We start from the raw sequence: 16,706 nt of genomic DNA, 5'->3' as shown, positions 1-16,706 counted from the left end.
TCCTACTTGATCTCTAGATGGCATCACTACAGGTCAGAGGTTTAAAGGATGCAAAAAGACTAGCACAAAACTGCCACTGATATAGGAGGCATGTGTGACCAGCACAAGAAAGAGAAAAAAAAGAAAGAAAGAAAGAAAGAAAGAAAGAAAGAAAGAAGTGTACATAAAGTTATTGTTTCTTTATTCAAGTCATCCACCTGGAAGCTGGAGCTGGGTGCATGTGTTCCTGATTGAGAGGTGTGCTAACACAGGCAGCTGTGGCCAGTCTCACCTCTGCTAACTGGAGTCAGTGCCATGGACCTCACAACTGTTTTTGTACTGTGGATGTGCCCACAATCTTTATTTATTTATTTTAATTGAATTATCTGAATTATAACGTATTTTCAACTGCTATCGGGAAGAAGCACCTTATAGATTCAAACCAGTTCTATTTCAGGTGTTCTATATAATAAAATAAAATATCAGAACCTAAAAATATGTGTTTTTGCACATAAGCCTGTTAGGTTAGGATCATGAGCTGTAAGGTTTATCAACACAACTTGTTAAAGCCAAACTACTGTATGGTCCCAACATGGTCTCTACCGACTCCGAAACAGCAACACGGCTGAAGCCAAAACTAACCACGGAGCCTTTAAAATGGCTGTAGCTACTGTGATCGTATGACATCATGACTACATTCATTTTTCATTTACAGTCTATAGTTTATCACAGCGGTCTCCAACCTTTTTTGCGCCACGGACCGGTTTATGCCCGACAATATTTTCATGGACCGGCCTTTAAGGGGTCGTGGATAAATACAACAAAATAAAACTAGTACCGGTACCGAAAAAAAAGAAGATTTATTCATAACACACGTGAAAAGACCAAGGAAAACAGAGTAAACGATAAAAACGATAACAAAATAACGCTGAAAACCGATAAAAACCCTGAAAAGCATACATTTCACACCTGAGCCTCAACTCTCGTGGCCCGGTACCAAACGACTCACAGACCGGTACCGAGGCCCGGGGTTGGGGACCGCTGGTTTATCACATCTGGGACAACAAACCTGAAGGGACTTTCTTTAAGACAGCACAACACCTCAGCCTGAACTCAAGCCGGGGAGAGGAGTTAAAAACACAAACATGATGCAAACTGCCCACTGATGATCTGCACTTGTTACACTTGGAAAGCAACAGTGCAAACCGAAACCATTACTCAGGCTAACAAACAACAAAAACAAGCATCACAGCTTTAAAACAGTTTGATTATTTATTTGCATGATAGTATTAATTACCTCTTCTTGTGAAAACCAGCCCCTCTAGATTTTGCAGATTTTGGAAATTATTGCAAGCAAAGACATTTGATTCCAAGTGGCTTTCTTATTTGTATGTATACAGATTTATATATAAAAGAAGGTTTTTTGCTGAATTCACTGTTCTTCTGTGAGAAAAGTGCTACTTTTTGGGATGTTGAAGACTAAACGAACAACGCTGCAATGGTCTGATTATGGACAAATGTTGTACAGGTAATCACAGCTGCATTTGTGGCTCACCTCACTTGAAATGAGGCGAAATTCTTTCTTTTTTTTGGCGTTTAGAATGAAGATTTAAAGACTCCAAAATCCTGGGGAAAGTGAAATATAAGCAAACATCATCAAGATTATTACCCTTTTTAAAAAAGAAAAAGAAAAACAAAGTACTGGAATAGCCACAGTCACTAACAATAAAGCCAAAGATAGCTAGCTAGCTAGAAAGGTAAATACTGTTGGTAGTTACACGCTATGTGACAAAGCTATGAGGAAGACAGCAAGTTGATCCTTGATCAAAGTAGCTACTATTCAGTCACGCTTTTTGGGAAAAGCAACACATTTCATTGCTTAATCGAGAGTTGTAAAAAAGTAAGCGAAGATATAAAACAAGGAATGATATGAAAGCAGTAAAAACCGACAATCCTCATCTAAACCTATCGTTGTAGAGACTAGTGAGAAAGGCCACGAGGTTCACAGAGAGAGAACATGAGAAAAGTCCTACAGTAAAAAGCTTCAAACAAGGCAGTCCAGCAAACAAATGTGCATTTAAATAGAAAGGCAAACTTTACACTTATTACAGTATAGCTTCAAGGTTCACTCATTCACACAGTCATTCATTCATTCAGGCGTGATGTCTTATTTCTCCCACATCCATCGTAGGTCCACGTGTGGCCAGCAACTTCTCTTGTTCACGAATGCAACTTAAAGACACTTTAAAATGAACATCTTATTGTCAGAACTCCTCTCTGACAGCATCTCTCCACAAAACCAAACCGGTGAACTTGCCTTGTAAGTGCACTCATGCAGACCAGGAGCAGCTGGTGGTACCATTTGAGTAATCTCACAAACTGCTGACAGGTGAATAATCACAGAGTTGACGTGAACTTCTCTGGTAAAAAGCTTAAAAACAGTGAAAAGCATTCAGCAGTAGAGCTGATGTTCTCTGGATATAAAACAATACGCTAAAGATGTGAGAAAAAGTTATGCAACGTCCGTATTTTTACTTGAAGTATGAAATGCTCTTTGAACCTTGAGGGATTAGGGTTTCATTTGGACTCTGGTGTTTCTGCACCCAGTACCCTGTACTCTCACAGTACCCTGTAGCGCAAAGAATAGGCTGCCTTCAAAATAAAAGTGCCATTGTATACTCTTCTCAAATAATTAGAATGCTGGAAGTACGCAATGAAATTCATGTCTTTGAAGGAACGCTGAACTAGATAAGAAAAAGATTTGTGACTTCACTTTACAAAGGAAGTGCTATAGAAGTGCTTCCAAAGGTCTTCCTTCCAAATTCCTGTGCAAAACAAAGCACAGCTGTTTTCTTCTGTGTGTATCTTCAGTCTTTTAAAGGAAGTTTAACGAAACGAAAATAAATCACAGCCTCGGTCTACGGTCAGAAAAAAATAACGAGCAAGTACTTCAGGTTCAACGAGTCTCGTTTGCAATTAAAATACATTCAAAACCTTCATTTACATTGATTTTGAGCAGAATTTGGTGGAACGTGTACCTTCATCGAAATAAAATCGCACATTTGAAGGATTTTTACAACTTGTGCGAGAATCTGATGTGAAACGGGATGAGATTCCACTTCTGCAGTCCCAGAGTCTTTGCCGTGTTTGGGAAATGAACTGTACTTCAAACATTCACCTGCAGGACTCTCGAGCTCCATATCTGACCCGCGGGCTGGTGGTGGATGCCCGGGGGGGGGGCTTCACTTTTAAGCTTTGCGGATTTGTGGAAAAACCACCGGTCAGTCTCTTAGGCTGTTGATGTGAGCGCAGATCTTGAGGGCAGGGCCAAGCTTGATGTTCATGGTGGACATGAGATGCTCCTCCTTCAGCAGCAGCAGCGCCTGTCCATCAATTTCCTGCGACAGGAACTGGGAGGCGAGATCCTCGCACCCTGAGAGGACGACGGATAAAAAGGTTGAAAATTATGGTACATTAACATTAATGCACACAGCCGTTCATGCATTAGCTCCAAATGCAAACATTTACATAACAAATAAAAGCATCAAGTTCGAGGTGGAAACAGATGAACTCCAGATTAATGTGTCACATTAATATGAAACTGGTCTATTTGTTATTTTAACTGTACAGTATTAACAATGTTGATAAGCATGAAACAGCAAATAAAAAGAAGAACTGATCAAAACATCAATTATTGCCCTTGAATATAAAAGCAGAGCAACACAAGATAAACATCAGCAGTAGCCAGAAACCAGCTAATTCAGGAGCACTGCCATTCATTTTCCTCTTTACCCCCATTTCCATCATCTATCAGTTCCGGAGGTCACAGATTCCACAGAGGGAGAGACGCTGGAAGGGCTTTAAAAATACTGGTGGCCACCATGCTACCCCTCTGCCTCCTAGCACACACCTCTATGGTGCCAATTTCAACATCCTGCATCCCCTTGCCCTCGAGTTAACTCATTCAGAAGATAACTCGACCTCTGACCTTGACCTTTTTTCTTTATGTGAATCAGTGCTGCATTATAAGATCAAAAATCAGATCTTCTAACCTTGCAGTGAGGAAATAAACTGTGACACTTCCTCCACGTTCCACTGGGAGGGGCTAGCAGGCAGGCAGGTGGGCGGTGGCGAGCTCTCTGCTGGGAGCGGAGGAGGCGGCTGGTGGCAGGACGCTGAGGAGGCCGGCGAGAGAGACATGGGGTCATCTTCATCCTCCTCTACGCTGGACTCCTCATCTGAACGGCTCGACTCGGACCGGCACTACAAGCGGAGGAAGAAAAAAAAAAAAAAAAAAAAAGCAGCAGCGTTCACTAGTGTCCCGGTCTGCTTGCAAAAACATGAACACAGGCTACAAGGACAAAACCCCGTCTGCATATTTAAAGATTAGAGCTGCACAGACGAGGATTGTTACAGTTTATAAAAAAGGAGCAAACCTCGAGATACCTGAGCACCGTCACAGAGAAGCAAGTAATGACTTCAAAAGGCTCATCATGCATACAAGTGAAAAATGCACATTCAGATGGATTCAGGTCTATTTTTGCTGTTACATGAAGTTTGTGTTCAGGAGCCTCATACATTTGGTTTGGAGCCAGTTTGTAATAATGGAGGAGAAATTTAAAGGGGCTCTTTTATGCTTATTTACTCTGCATTTCTATTCTTTACTCGGCATAATTCAGTGTATTTGTGTTAATCTGGGCTTCTGGCCGTGGTTTCTAAACTCACAGCCAGAGTGGTGTGAAATGACCACACTGGGGATGTCTCCTCTGAAACAGAGCTTCAGCAGTCTGAAGCCTGAGCTTTGACTAATGGATTATTTGTATGTACACTGACATCATTATTAGAAAGAGATCGCCCTCCTCGCACAATTATATTTGTGTGCTCCTCCATCCGTGTTGATGTCCCTGAGCACAAAGCCAGATCTGTATGTGGTTTAATGTGGTTACAAGTGAAGTTATTTTACAAAAAACACTTCCCAGGAAGCTGAAAGCTGCGGTAGAAGCAGATCATTTTGAGCGTGATCGCAATTATTGATGAATGGGTGTAAAGTTCTAGCATCCAAATATGTTTAAAACTGCTTAAAGTTGCATTTCTGCCAATAGGATGATAGAAAAGTAATAAATTGACTGAAAAAGGTGTAAAAAAATATTATATGTGTTTTGCAGAGTTAAACATACAAACATTAAAAATATTTGGAGCCAAATATTTTGCACATATCAACACTTACAAGCTTTATTAAGAGGCCACTAAAGTTTAAAAACCCTTTTGCTAAAGTTTGAAATGCATCAGACAAATCTGAGCCCACCATCTCGTCTGCTGGTTCTTCTTCTTTCGGCTGCTCCCAGATCATCAGCCTCTTTCTTACCAGCTTCTGTCACACCAACGCTCTGCATGTCCTCCTTCACTACATCCATGAATCTTCTCTGTGGTCTCCTGCTTTTCCTCCTGCCTGGCAGCTCTATATTCAACACCCTCTGCCCAAAATATCCACTAACCCTCCTCTGCACACGTCCAAACCACATCAGCCTTGGCTCTCCAACTGCATCTCCAAACTGCTCAACCTGAGCCGTCCCTCTGATGCACTCGTTTCTAAACAAATGCAATGCCTCTTTTGCTCTCCACACAGACCGCTTACCTGCATGTGAGCAAAGGCTATTTAAATGTGATCAAAGCAGGAAAGGCTCCAGTACAACTACACAGATCAGTTATCAGCTGGGATTGGACTTCTAATTTTTGACCTGCACCAATAATTTTCCTTGTAGGGACTGTACAATCCTGCCTCACCTTGGCAGGTACGGGCCTCCCTGCTATCTTGGCACTGGCTATTTCTGAGCTGGTCCTGCGGGGAACCCTCCTCCTGGCGATTCCTCCCTCGTCGTCCGAGTTGGAGAGGTGTCCGCGGCTCTGATCCCGATCCGAAGAGTGATCTTGAGCTTGACGCTGGCCGTGACCCTGCCGCACGCCGAAGTGCTGCCTGAAGCTGACGTTGTACCTGGGGAACCAATACATACTGTATCGTAGACAAAGAGTGACATATACGGTACTGAAGCCAAGACGAGCAACACACAGTTTTTGTCTCTTTGTACCGTACGCGGTATATAAGCTATACACGTGTAGTGGGCAAAGTGACAAATACAAAGCAGAAGCAGAAAATGTAAAATCATAAACTGACAACATACTGTAACAAACAATGCAGACAGCGCATTGTTTTCTACTGAAACATGTCACATAATAAATACAGTGTACATTTTAATACGGAGCACATTCAGAGGAGAAACAAAGTGTCCTCCACTGTACTGCGAAGTTACATGCTGCATGTGAAAGTGGATGAAGTGAGGCTATCACAATATGTAAACACAGAAAAAAACATGAGAACAGAAAATACACAAGCTGTGAGATTTACAGCTGGAGCCACCTGAGAATTCACACTAAAGTCCCGTTTTAGACAACATTTAGTGGGTCACATCTTTAGTAACACTGGCTTCTGATATCGATTCATTATATATCAGTATTTCCCCACACACACACTTTTCTTTGGCAGCTCTGGGATTTAAAGTCATTTTGTGTCCTTTTTTTAAAAAAAAATAAATAAATAAAAAAATAAAAAATAAAAAATAAAAAAAGACTTTTAGCCATTGGCTGGCATGTTCTCCCCAAGCTTGCATGGGTTCCCTCTGAGTACTTTGGCTTTCTCCCACAGTCCAAAGACACATACGTTATGTTGTTGTTGTTGTGACTGTAAAATGACCCCTAGGTGTCCCTCTGTTAGCCCTACAACAGCCTGGTGACCAGTCTACGGTGTACGCAGCCTTTTGTCTCTTTCATCCAAGAGAACAGAAAACTGACAAGAGTGCAGTCTCCTCACTCTTACTCAAGCTAACTATATATATATATATATATATATATATATATTCATTCCACCTAGGCTGCACTGTGGAGTGCAGATCCACTGAGCGTAGCGCAAGCTAGCAAGACAGAAGCTAAGCTCGTTGCAACATAGCAACTGCCTCAACGACTGAACCTCCCCCACCCTCATTCAGATCTGGCCTTTGGAACTATTTTGGTTTTCATGTGAAGTATGACCCTGAAGATAAGCGCGTCATGGACTAAAGTAAAACAGTATGTTGGATGTGCCATGCAATGCTCAGTTACATGGGTGGGAACTACTGCGTTAGCGCAGTTAGCTCGTTAACGTGTTGACGCTGTCCAGCCCCACGGACCTGATATGTTTAATATGCTGCTGAGAATATAGCCCAGAAGAAGCGTATAGTATAGCTTTTATTTTGGAAAGAGCCATTTCTCTGTTTTCCAAAGATGAATGATTTCTCCATCAGATAGATTTATTATTTTATCCCTTTGTTGTTTCAGCAACATTAAATTTAAAAACTGTACTTTTGAGTTAAAATATATATTCATACTTTTAATAAATGACAAATTAAAAAAAGCATGAACATTTTTTTGTATCGAAAAAATATCGAACCGTGACACCAAAGTATCGAACCGAACCGTGAATTTTGTGTATCGTTGCACCCTTAATACATACATATGCACGCAGTCGATTCTACTAAAGCAGTCAGCCTTCAGCTGCAGTTCTAGATGCTGCAGTTTGTAAATGGGAAAGCAGACGTTATTATATAAAGGATTTATTTTCCATTTATTTAAGAAGGCACACACATGCACTGCATGGCACAATTACAGTGCAGTTATGTGGGAAACACTGTATATAACTAAGAACTAAAAGCCTCAAAGAGGATTGAGGTTTTGAGCTTCATGCAGTTTTGTTTGACTTCAAGATATCCAAATCTTACTGCACAGCATCTATGACAAACTGCACTGTAACTAGAAACAGACGTTCATCACTCGCACTGTGAAATAAGCTGAAGTGGCTGCAGCTGTTTGCAGTACAGTGATTTATTCTGTATATGTTTCATGCATTTGAAGTACCTCTTGGCACAAGACATGGAGCAGAACCTTTTGGTGCCTCGGAACTGGCTGGCAGGAGCAAAGTTTTTACAGTATTCACACTTCAGCACTGAGGAGAGAGTTTAGAGACAGAACAAAGCAGATGGTGAATAATACACAAACGCAAACGTGGTATTATATACTCCAACGGGTTGTGAGTCCCGGTCCACACACAGAAAATCAGACTGCGATGATATTTTCTTGTGATATCGCGCTGCCTGCGGTTTAGACTCAGAGGTGGGAAATTCCCAGCTTGAAAGTTATAATTAAAGTCTTTATGCTTTCCTGCAGCCCAGCTCAAACAAACAGGGCAAACAAGGGTCATCTTGTTACACAACATTAAATCCCATAAGCCATGTCCATGTTATAATGTTAAAGGGACAGATCACCAAAAAATCAAAACAAAAAAAAAAAAATTCATATTGTTCATATTTTCCCTCCAATTCTCTACATTCATAATGCTCAAAATTTTTTTATGTGTTTCAGTTTTGAAGATATCAGCTGTACCAAGGTCTGCCTTTAAAATACATTACTGTAATATACTGTCCAGTATGGCAGTCACTGTGTACCGTATAAAGAAAAAAACTGCAGCAAATCATGACTGTGTGACTTAAAAGAAGAAAATGAGAATCTAGCTAGAAAACTGGGCACACCAAGTAAATAACTAAAGATCTAGAGGATAATAAAACGCTAACGGCCAAAGAACAACAACAATAAAACATGTACTATGGCTAATGCACAGAGACTTCAGCAATGCAGAAATCACATTTTGATTTTCAAGATTTTAAGAGCCGTTTCTCATGCAGAGGCAACTTTATCCCAGAAACCTTACAGTAGATATTTATGATTCTGATTTCAGCCCTTAAACGTGTCTTTAAAGCAGCAGTGCTTTAAGCAGTCTGGCTGTTACCTGTTGCTGTGGTAACAGTCTCCGACGGGTTAGTGTCTGGACTGTCGTTAGTCAAATCTTCACCAGCCGAGTCCTTGACTGGACCGCAGACCTGTCAAACACAAATTCAGTTTAAGAATCAGCGACCGACAAAAACAAGAAAAACAAAACAAAAAACAAACTACAAATCCCATGTACTCACAGGGAAAGGCTCCGCCCCCTCCTGGATCACAAAGCCCTCTATGAGGTGTGTAAGAACCTGCGGTTTAACCACAGCTTGAGGTGGAGGAGCTCTCTCACCCTGACCACAAGTCCCACGGGACACCAGCAGCACTGGAGAAGGAGAGGATGCAGGAGGAGAAGGAGAGGATGCAGGAGGAGGAGGTGGAGGAGGAGGAGGAGGAGGAGCAGCAGAGCCTGGAGAGGTGAGAGGAAGATAAATACTGTTTTTCACCGAGTGTGTGTGTTGACAGTATTTTACAGGGATGTATTTCTATGTTATTACCTGCATCGACGGGATTGGCTGGGATGGCCGAGGCATGATCTCTGACTGGCTGGAGCCGTGGAGGGGAGGGGCCATGTTCGTCATTGGCTGAATTCGAGTCTGATTTTCTTTTCAGAGAGCCAGTCGTCTGTTTACTCTAAACAAAAAGTGCCAACAGATACAGACAGACACTGAGAGTGATTGTAGGATGTAATATTTACACAAGGAAGGAGCAGTTATGGCTGAGTAGCGTGTTTGTTTTAGTGCTAGAACCCAAAATCACCATCTGTGACATGTAGAAATGTGTGTGGGTTAGAAAAACATCAAGTCTGATTCATGAGAATCACTTAAATCCTGCTTCAGCTGACCTGTGGCGTCTGACCTCCTGATGAGTCTCCATTGGTGGTTACACCAGCTGATGCTGCTCTCTGCTCTTCGGTCACCAGGTGGAGAGAGAGGGAGGAGCGAGACAGCGAGGGGGGAGGAGATGAAATGGTGGAGGGCCAGCAAGAGGCGGGGCTTGAAGCCAGCTGTCCGTTCTGACTCTGTCCAGAGCTCTGATTGGCTTGTGGATGCACCTGAGACACCTGAGCCAAGGGGGGAGCCTCCTGGGGTGACTGAAGCGTCTTCAGCCCCACCCCTCGGCCGACGACTCCACCCTCCCTGGAAGCGATGGACGCCACCATGGTGAGCAGACTAGAGGAACTGCTGAGGACGGCGGCACCATCCTGGCTGCAGCTGCCACGGGCCAGAGCGAGAGCCTGGGCATTTCCAAGTGTGCTCTGCCTGGCTCCCACTATCTGCACTGGGATGTGAGGCGTGTGGGGAGGCTGGCCGGAGCTGCTGGCAGGCGGCGGGGCGGGCAGGATGGGAGGGGGGTTCCTTGAAGGAAGCTGGAGGGGCAGGCGGAGCCCCTGTAAAGTTTTAGGTTGGATGGGGATGGGTCCGTTTCCGTGGCCTGATTTCTCAGCACCGAGTGAGGTTTTCTGTAGAGGCTGCACCACCAGAGTCTGAGCGTTGACCGCTGGTTTGATGGTTGCCGTGCCCACCGGGTACCCGTGGGGCTGAGATGTGGCGTTGGATGTCAAGACCAGAGTATGTGCTGCTGTGGGAGCTGTGGTTCCTGTGGTGAGGGTTCGAGTACCGTGGAGTAAGAGCTGGGAGAGAGGGATGGAAGACGACGAGGACGACGAGGCACCGGAAGAAGAGACGGGGTGAGCTTTGAGATTAGTAGGCTGGGGGTAGGTAGGGATTTTGATGTGGGATGGCTGGGGCTGAGGCTGGCTTGGTTTGGTGGGGGACTGAGGGGTAGACTGGTGAGAGGGCTGGACCAGCGAGTAGGCAGCTGGGAAAAATAAAAATGAAAATATATTAGTGTCTATTTAGTGACTCATCACATTTAAAACGGCAGTTCACCCCCAAATTAACGTTACGTTACATATAAAAGCATTTAAACCTGAATCACTGTCATGAATTTGCTTCAATATTATTATAACTAAAATGAGAAAGTCCAAATTAAGTGTACGCTTCTGAAATTTCTGCCAAATCCACCACAGGCTCCATCATCATACACAACCTTCAGAGCATTACAAAGCTCATTTATATGTTTAATTCCTCTTCTTTCTTTCCTACCCGAGTCACTTCTCTCTGGGGCTTCAGTCTTAACACCCACACCTTTAGGACCCGACAGACCTCGCATGGCTAGATTCTGTACCTGGAGATGGAGCACAGAGCAAATGTTTGGGTGAAAACACCCATCTGTCACTTTGTTGCTGAAGAACGAAAGAATGTGTCTTCAAGCCATGAAAACATTTTTATGTTAGCCACACACCTGGTCGTTATCAGATTGGCTGCTGGATGAGGAAGTCTGAGGCACTTCCTGCTGCTGTTGCTGAGCCTGTGGCTGCTGGGCAACAGTTGCCACAGCAGTAGTTGCAGTGCTGCCGGGCATGAAAATGAGCTGGGAGGGGATAGGCGTCCTAAGGGAGCGGTTCACCTGCAGGACAAAAAGACATTAAAGCCATTAAAATGCACAAAACTGAGCTGCCGCACATAAGCCATCTGATCAAACTCACTCTCAGGTACATCTGGCCCTGCCCTCCGGCTGTCCCACTAAGCAGCACTGATTGGCTGATTGTGGATGTTGCTGAGGCACCCATTGGACGGCTGCTGGTTGTAGACCCTGATCCAGATGTTACATTGACCTGAAGAACAGGAACGTGCATCTTTAAGATCCTTTGTGGCCCGAAGGAAAAAAAAAGCGGTACTGATTTTGTGGCATAAAGAGCTATCGTTTTTGTATGATTACGTACTGCGGTTGTGCTGGTAGTCTGAGAAGAGCTACTGCTGGAGGGGCTTGACTGACGACTGGCAGCCAGAGTGGCCTTAAAAAAAACAAAGAAAGTAAAACGAAGAAAGGGAAGAGACAGAGAAAAAAAGCAGCTTAAGGTTTCAATAAACTCCAAACAAAATGAAAACTGAGATGTTTACAGAGGCTGTTGTGTGGTTGATGCAAATATGCTCAGCTTTGTTTCTGGCCACAAAGCCTCCATGTTTTACAACCCACAGCTGTCCAGCATCGACTGTAGACGTGGCCTCCCCACCTTTATATTCTGGTTTTCATGGGAGTTAATTATTGGATGCAAGTAGGTGGCAATCTGTCTTATGCAACGCTCTTACAGCGTCATCATGTATCGTTTTATTTCTTACAATAGTTTTTCTTTGTGCTTTGCAAACAACACGTGCAGGATGTTTATAACTTCCTTTACTTGAAAGAAACAAAGTGAAATTTGCACACACCTTTACCTGTTGCACAGCTGCCAGGTTCTGCAGCTGTGCTGCGTTGTTGATCTGCTGCTGCAGCATCAGCTGCTGGAAGTACTGAGCGGCATTGGGCTGCCTCTGTAACGCCTGCAGGGCCTGGAGGGAGGAGCAGACGGCCAAAAATGAAAACTGAAGGAGGGACGGCATTTTGGAGAAGGAGAAGAAAGAAAAAAAAGGGGGAGGGAGGAACGGAGCATGAAGGAAGTAAAGTGCTGTGAAAAGATGGGGATGGAAAACATGACGGCAAAGAGTCAGAAGAAGACATGAAAGAGTGAGGGATGGGAGAAATTTAGGATGGAAAAGGAAGTGCAGAGAAAATTGAGGGGATAGAGCAGACTGAGAGAAACGAGTGCAGAAGGAGCAGAGAGAGAGCGAAGCTGCAGAAACCTGCCAGCTGCCTGATGTATGAGGGGAGGCTCGTACAGTAATAAGTCGGGGGATGAAAGCGAGCGCGGCGGGCTGGATTAGTGTGTGCCGGGTGACAGAGACAGATGGCCGTGCAGGGTGACAAAAGCCTGAGAAAATAACACCCAGCCTCCATCACACCCAGCACGACTCGGTCTCTTTTCTTTACCCCCCCGATTCAGTCAGTCTTCATCAGTTTCTGTCCATCGGCTAACACATAAATCAGAAATTATGAAGACAAATGAGCCACACACACACTTTCTGCCCCTGCTTACACGCAAACAGTCCATGTTTACGCTGCAGCCAAAAACACAATTTGGACACGAAAATGCAAAGTGATATCATCATTTTCTATTAATTTTTATTACAATTTTGTTTACTGGCAGGATTATAAATGCTCCGCCTACATCACAGTGAAGGTTTTGCCACAGGGATCTATTTTACGTTTTTCACGACGCATCTGAAATGAGTTTTAAACTATGCAAAGAACCAAACGCTCCCACGAGTCACGTTTTTAAAGTCTAGACCTGAATCTAGACCTGTATACGTGCAATCTAATCCCCAGGCATGCAACCTACTTTTAGCCCAACAATAACAACTCGAAAGCAGAACAATGCACCATGCTGCCGGGCTATCACCCTCAAGGTATGGTTCAAGTGTGAGAACAGCGAGATATTAAAGATGGTAGGGGTCATTAAAAGCCACCCCATGAAGATTATGACCACTTCCTACTTGGGGAGGGGGGGGGAATAGTTTTTGAGGATGAGCACTGGTTTCTAATCAGGGATGTCTCCCTTTTTTCACATTTACAAACAAAGAAACGCATTTCCTGTCGAACAAAACTTACATTTTTAAGCATTTTAAATATTTTTAACGCGATGCCTTTTCCCCCCCTTTGTGCACAACAATCCTGGCACACTTGGATTATTACTGAGGCCCAAAACTGGAAATCCAGTTAACTAACATGTGTGTTAGTTTTTAACTGTTAAACTAAACTGATCTTAACCTGAATTCTAAAGGCAGCTGTGAACCGAGCCTTTAAAAGTTTTTTCCATGAAGTGAGGACTCATTGTCAGCGTGTGAAAATCAATGTGGTCTGGTCCTGTAGCCACACAGGTATAAACACTCACACCTACCTGGACCGCCTGCCTTTCATACAGAGACATGGAATTCATGGGAGAGGGGCGGGAGCTGGTCCCAGACGGAGCGCTTCCATTGGTCGAGGCCCCCTGCTGGTTCTGCTCTCCGTCTGTCTCCATGGCTGCTGAGGAGACAGATGAGGCGTCCGTCAGTCAAACACAGGATGAAACAAACACCACTTTCTCTCTCTGCGAGAGTCTGATGGATAGAGGAGGAAAAAAACTCCACACCTGTCACGGTTCCTGACAAACAGCAGACCTCACAGAGTCGAGATGCTGTGAAACACTTTTTACAGCGTGGATGACTGATGTAGTTCTGCTGCTGGTTATTTTTAACACTTTCAACATTTTAAAATGTTTTCATTTTTTATGGCAGTAAATCACAACGACTGAGTGTCTCGCTGACAGCTGTTTTTTCCTATCGCCACCATGGAGACGGACACAATGCTCCACAGACCAGTTTACACCTTTAAAGGGCTTCCATCAAGCTTTTCCTTTTTTCTGTCACACACACACACACACACACGCACACACACACGCACACACACAGTAACGGATGGATTTAGTATGGACGTTCATATGAAAGATTACATTTACTGCCCTCATTACTTGAAACTTTGGTAAATTATATGCAGTTTTTTCCTGCTTGGATCTGTAGGATGTCCAGAAAAGGGGACATCTCAGGTATACAGAAGCTCCACGACCTCCTGTTCAAACCTTCTGCTTATGAGGGGCAGCCAATCAACAGAAAGTTGACCTAAGGGGCAGTCGATGAACTGAGTAGCTTCACCAAAGCCCAATATAAGACCGATCCACCACATTCTTGTTTTACATGCTGTGGACAAGCTGCAGATTCAATTTTAACCCCCTCACACGAACCACACGCGACATGCATCCTGCAGACAGGAAGACTATGAAAGTACCTCTAAACTGCACAACTAAAATGATTAATGAAATCAGGTTGCATTTAAAGATTTGCCAAATTAATGTAAGTCGGGCTGTCACAAGGATTGTGGTAAAAAAACACAATCATCATAATAATAATATTCTTTACATATATGCAGAAAATGAGGGAAAAATTTGCAAAAAAAAGAAAGAAAAAAAAAAGATATCTGTCAAATCATTTTGCAAATGCTTTAAACTCAAAATGCGAGAGCTGGAGGTGGAAAGGATTCTGCAACCATGCACAAAATTCAGTCATCTCTGATATTAAAGACGTGGATTTTTGACACAATATTGCCGTCATCACCTTTATCATCAATGCATGGTTACTGTTACACACTAATCTGTGTGTAAGAAAAAGCAAATATTTGCTGTAACATATGAACCTCAGAGTGAAGTGATAAAAGACAGAAGTCTGTGCATTTTCTTCTTATTTTTGACCATTTGATAAAAGGTGTATTTTATGCTTGTGTAAATTAAAGCTCTGCATTAGATTTTTTTCTTGTTCCGTTTTGCACGTCTGGACATGCAGGAAAGGGCCTGGAACGTGTGAGGGGATGAAGATGGCAGCTGTAAAGATATAATTAACTGTAACATGCAATTTAAAAATGCACATTCATTTCCTCTTTGCAGCAGTTTATCATTTTAATCAGGTTATCTGGTTTAGGTAGGAAGTCATTATGAAGCATCCATTTTCGGGGGTTCACAGGAATAAAACGGGGAAACGTGCTTTAGTACAAAGGCTCCTGCATGAGAAACATTTCCAAAAGCATCGCTCACACAGCCTTTCTGCATCTACTTCACCACCTTACAGGACTTGTTCAGACCAGGTGTTCACAATCATTTTTTTTTTTTTTTGCAGTTTCCTTTATCACTGCTCCTCCTCCAACCATCCTGTCCCAGCACCTACAGTCTGCCTCCGTCTCCAGCCTCCACCAGCTCAAAAACAGCCACCTGAGCAGCTCACACAGCGCTAACGTTAGCTAGCCATCCTCCATGTTTCAGACCAGTTAACACTGGATCCACCGGAGGCTACTCCTCCTAGCCTCCCGCTAGCCCCCCCGCCTCCACCGCTGCTGTCTGGCTCGTTAACGCGGCTCTCGCTCCGACCTTACCGTCACCGCTCCGGGTTCGTCCGGCTCCTCCTGCACCGGCTGCCCGCTGCAGAGCGACACCGAGCGATGCAACGATCCGCCGGGCTTCTTGTCTGCGTTGTGCCCGGTGCTGCTGCTCTTTTCGCCCGTCTTCTTCTTCTTCTCTGTGCAGGACGCTCGAAGCGGCAGCAGCAGCACTGATTTTACTGTTCTGCATAAATTTGCAGCTGATGTGTGGAAACGCCTCCTTCTTTTTTCTGCTCGGCCCTTTCCGGCGCTGCACGATGACGGAGCAGGACGGGGACAGGGGCTCACTTTACCCCCAAAGGCTTCGGGATCAACATGCTTAGCATGATCTCAAACTTCATGTTTTACTGGACACCAGAGTAGTTTTGCATTTTTCACAACTTGACATGATACTTGTTCATCCTGCACCTATATTCATCTGACACAAGGTGGTTCAGCTTCCTCCCCTTCCCTTCCTTCTGATTGGCTGACACTTAACAACAGAAGGTTTGAACGGCAGGTGGGTGGAGCTTCTTTTCCTGAGATGACCATTTTAGGGATATCTTGTCTTTATAACTTCATACTAATAAAAAAAAAAGGTATACCTGTCTGAAGTCAAGTGTTTAGAGCAATGTGAAGGAATTACTTGTGGACACACTGATCTCATTATTTTTAACTTTGGCCATGTTTAATATGAATGTCCACCAATGGAACAGGAGATATAAGGTATAATATATAAATATATATAAGGAGAAACTGAAAAAAGATTCACCTGGGTACCTGCAGTCATTCTATACCAACGTATTCTAGAGTCAAATGTGAGACCATCTGTCCAACAGCTTCAGCCTGAGCGACACTGTGTCGTGCAACAGGCCAATGATCCCAAGCACAGCAGCAAATCTGCAGCAGAATGACTGAAAAAGACGAATCATGTGGTCCAGTCAATGGCCAGACTGCAATCTAACGTGAGCTGAAATGCTGTG

At 43.7% G+C, this 16,706-nt stretch overlaps 1 protein-coding gene across 4 annotated transcripts; it reads right to left on the bottom strand.

Moving 5' to 3' along the window:
• Positions 1–1,232: 1,232 nt before the first annotated feature.
• LOC102311910 (polyhomeotic-like protein 1) lies at positions 1,233–16,135 on the bottom strand. Of its 4 annotated transcripts, none has more exons than XM_014337257.2 (15): positions 15,739–16,135; positions 13,679–13,806; positions 12,114–12,233; positions 11,627–11,698; positions 11,390–11,518; positions 11,146–11,310; positions 10,947–11,028; positions 9,683–10,659; positions 9,336–9,471; positions 9,033–9,247; positions 8,852–8,942; positions 7,924–8,011; positions 5,764–5,989; positions 4,032–4,242; positions 1,233–3,412 (listed from the first exon to the last, which is right to left on the bottom strand). In XM_014337257.2, exons 1-15 carry the CDS (start codon positions 15,932–15,934, stop codon positions 3,261–3,263), a joined length of 2,988 nt encoding a protein of 995 aa, XP_014192743.1. In that variant the 5' UTR covers positions 15,935–16,135; the 3' UTR covers positions 1,233–3,260. The 4 variants fall into 4 exon arrangements, with proteins under 4 accessions (XP_014192743.1, XP_014192745.1, XP_014192744.1 ...); XM_014337259.2 differs by having other exon boundaries at positions 12,120–12,233; XM_014337258.2 differs by having other exon boundaries at positions 13,679–13,803.
• Positions 16,136–16,706: the final 571 nt, after the last annotated feature.

The sequence above is a fragment of the Haplochromis burtoni genome, unplaced genomic scaffold (genome assembly GCF_018398535.1).
Source record: "Haplochromis burtoni strain Fernald_Lab_line unplaced genomic scaffold, NCSU_Asbu1 Contig_168, whole genome shotgun sequence".
Classification (NCBI taxonomy): Eukaryota; Metazoa; Chordata; class Actinopteri; order Cichliformes; family Cichlidae; genus Haplochromis; species Haplochromis burtoni.
Note: the sequence above shows the minus strand (reverse complement) of the source record. Positions and strands in the feature narration are given on the sequence as shown.

Bases quoted from the DNA above. Each gene is read 5' to 3' on its own strand.
- LOC102311910 (XM_014337257.2), bottom strand. From the start codon at position 15,934: ATGCAGAACAGTAAAATCAGTGCTGCTGCTGCCGCTTCGAGCGTCCTG. The intron at 11,311-11,389 runs GTGAGTTTGATC...TTTGTCCTGCAG, and splicing joins AGGGCCAGATGTACCTGAGA to GTGAACCGCTCCCTTAGGAC. The intron at 5,990-7,923 runs GTACTTCAAATG...TCTACGATACAG, and splicing joins TCCATGTCTTGTGCCAAGAG to TATGTATTGGTTCCCCAGGT.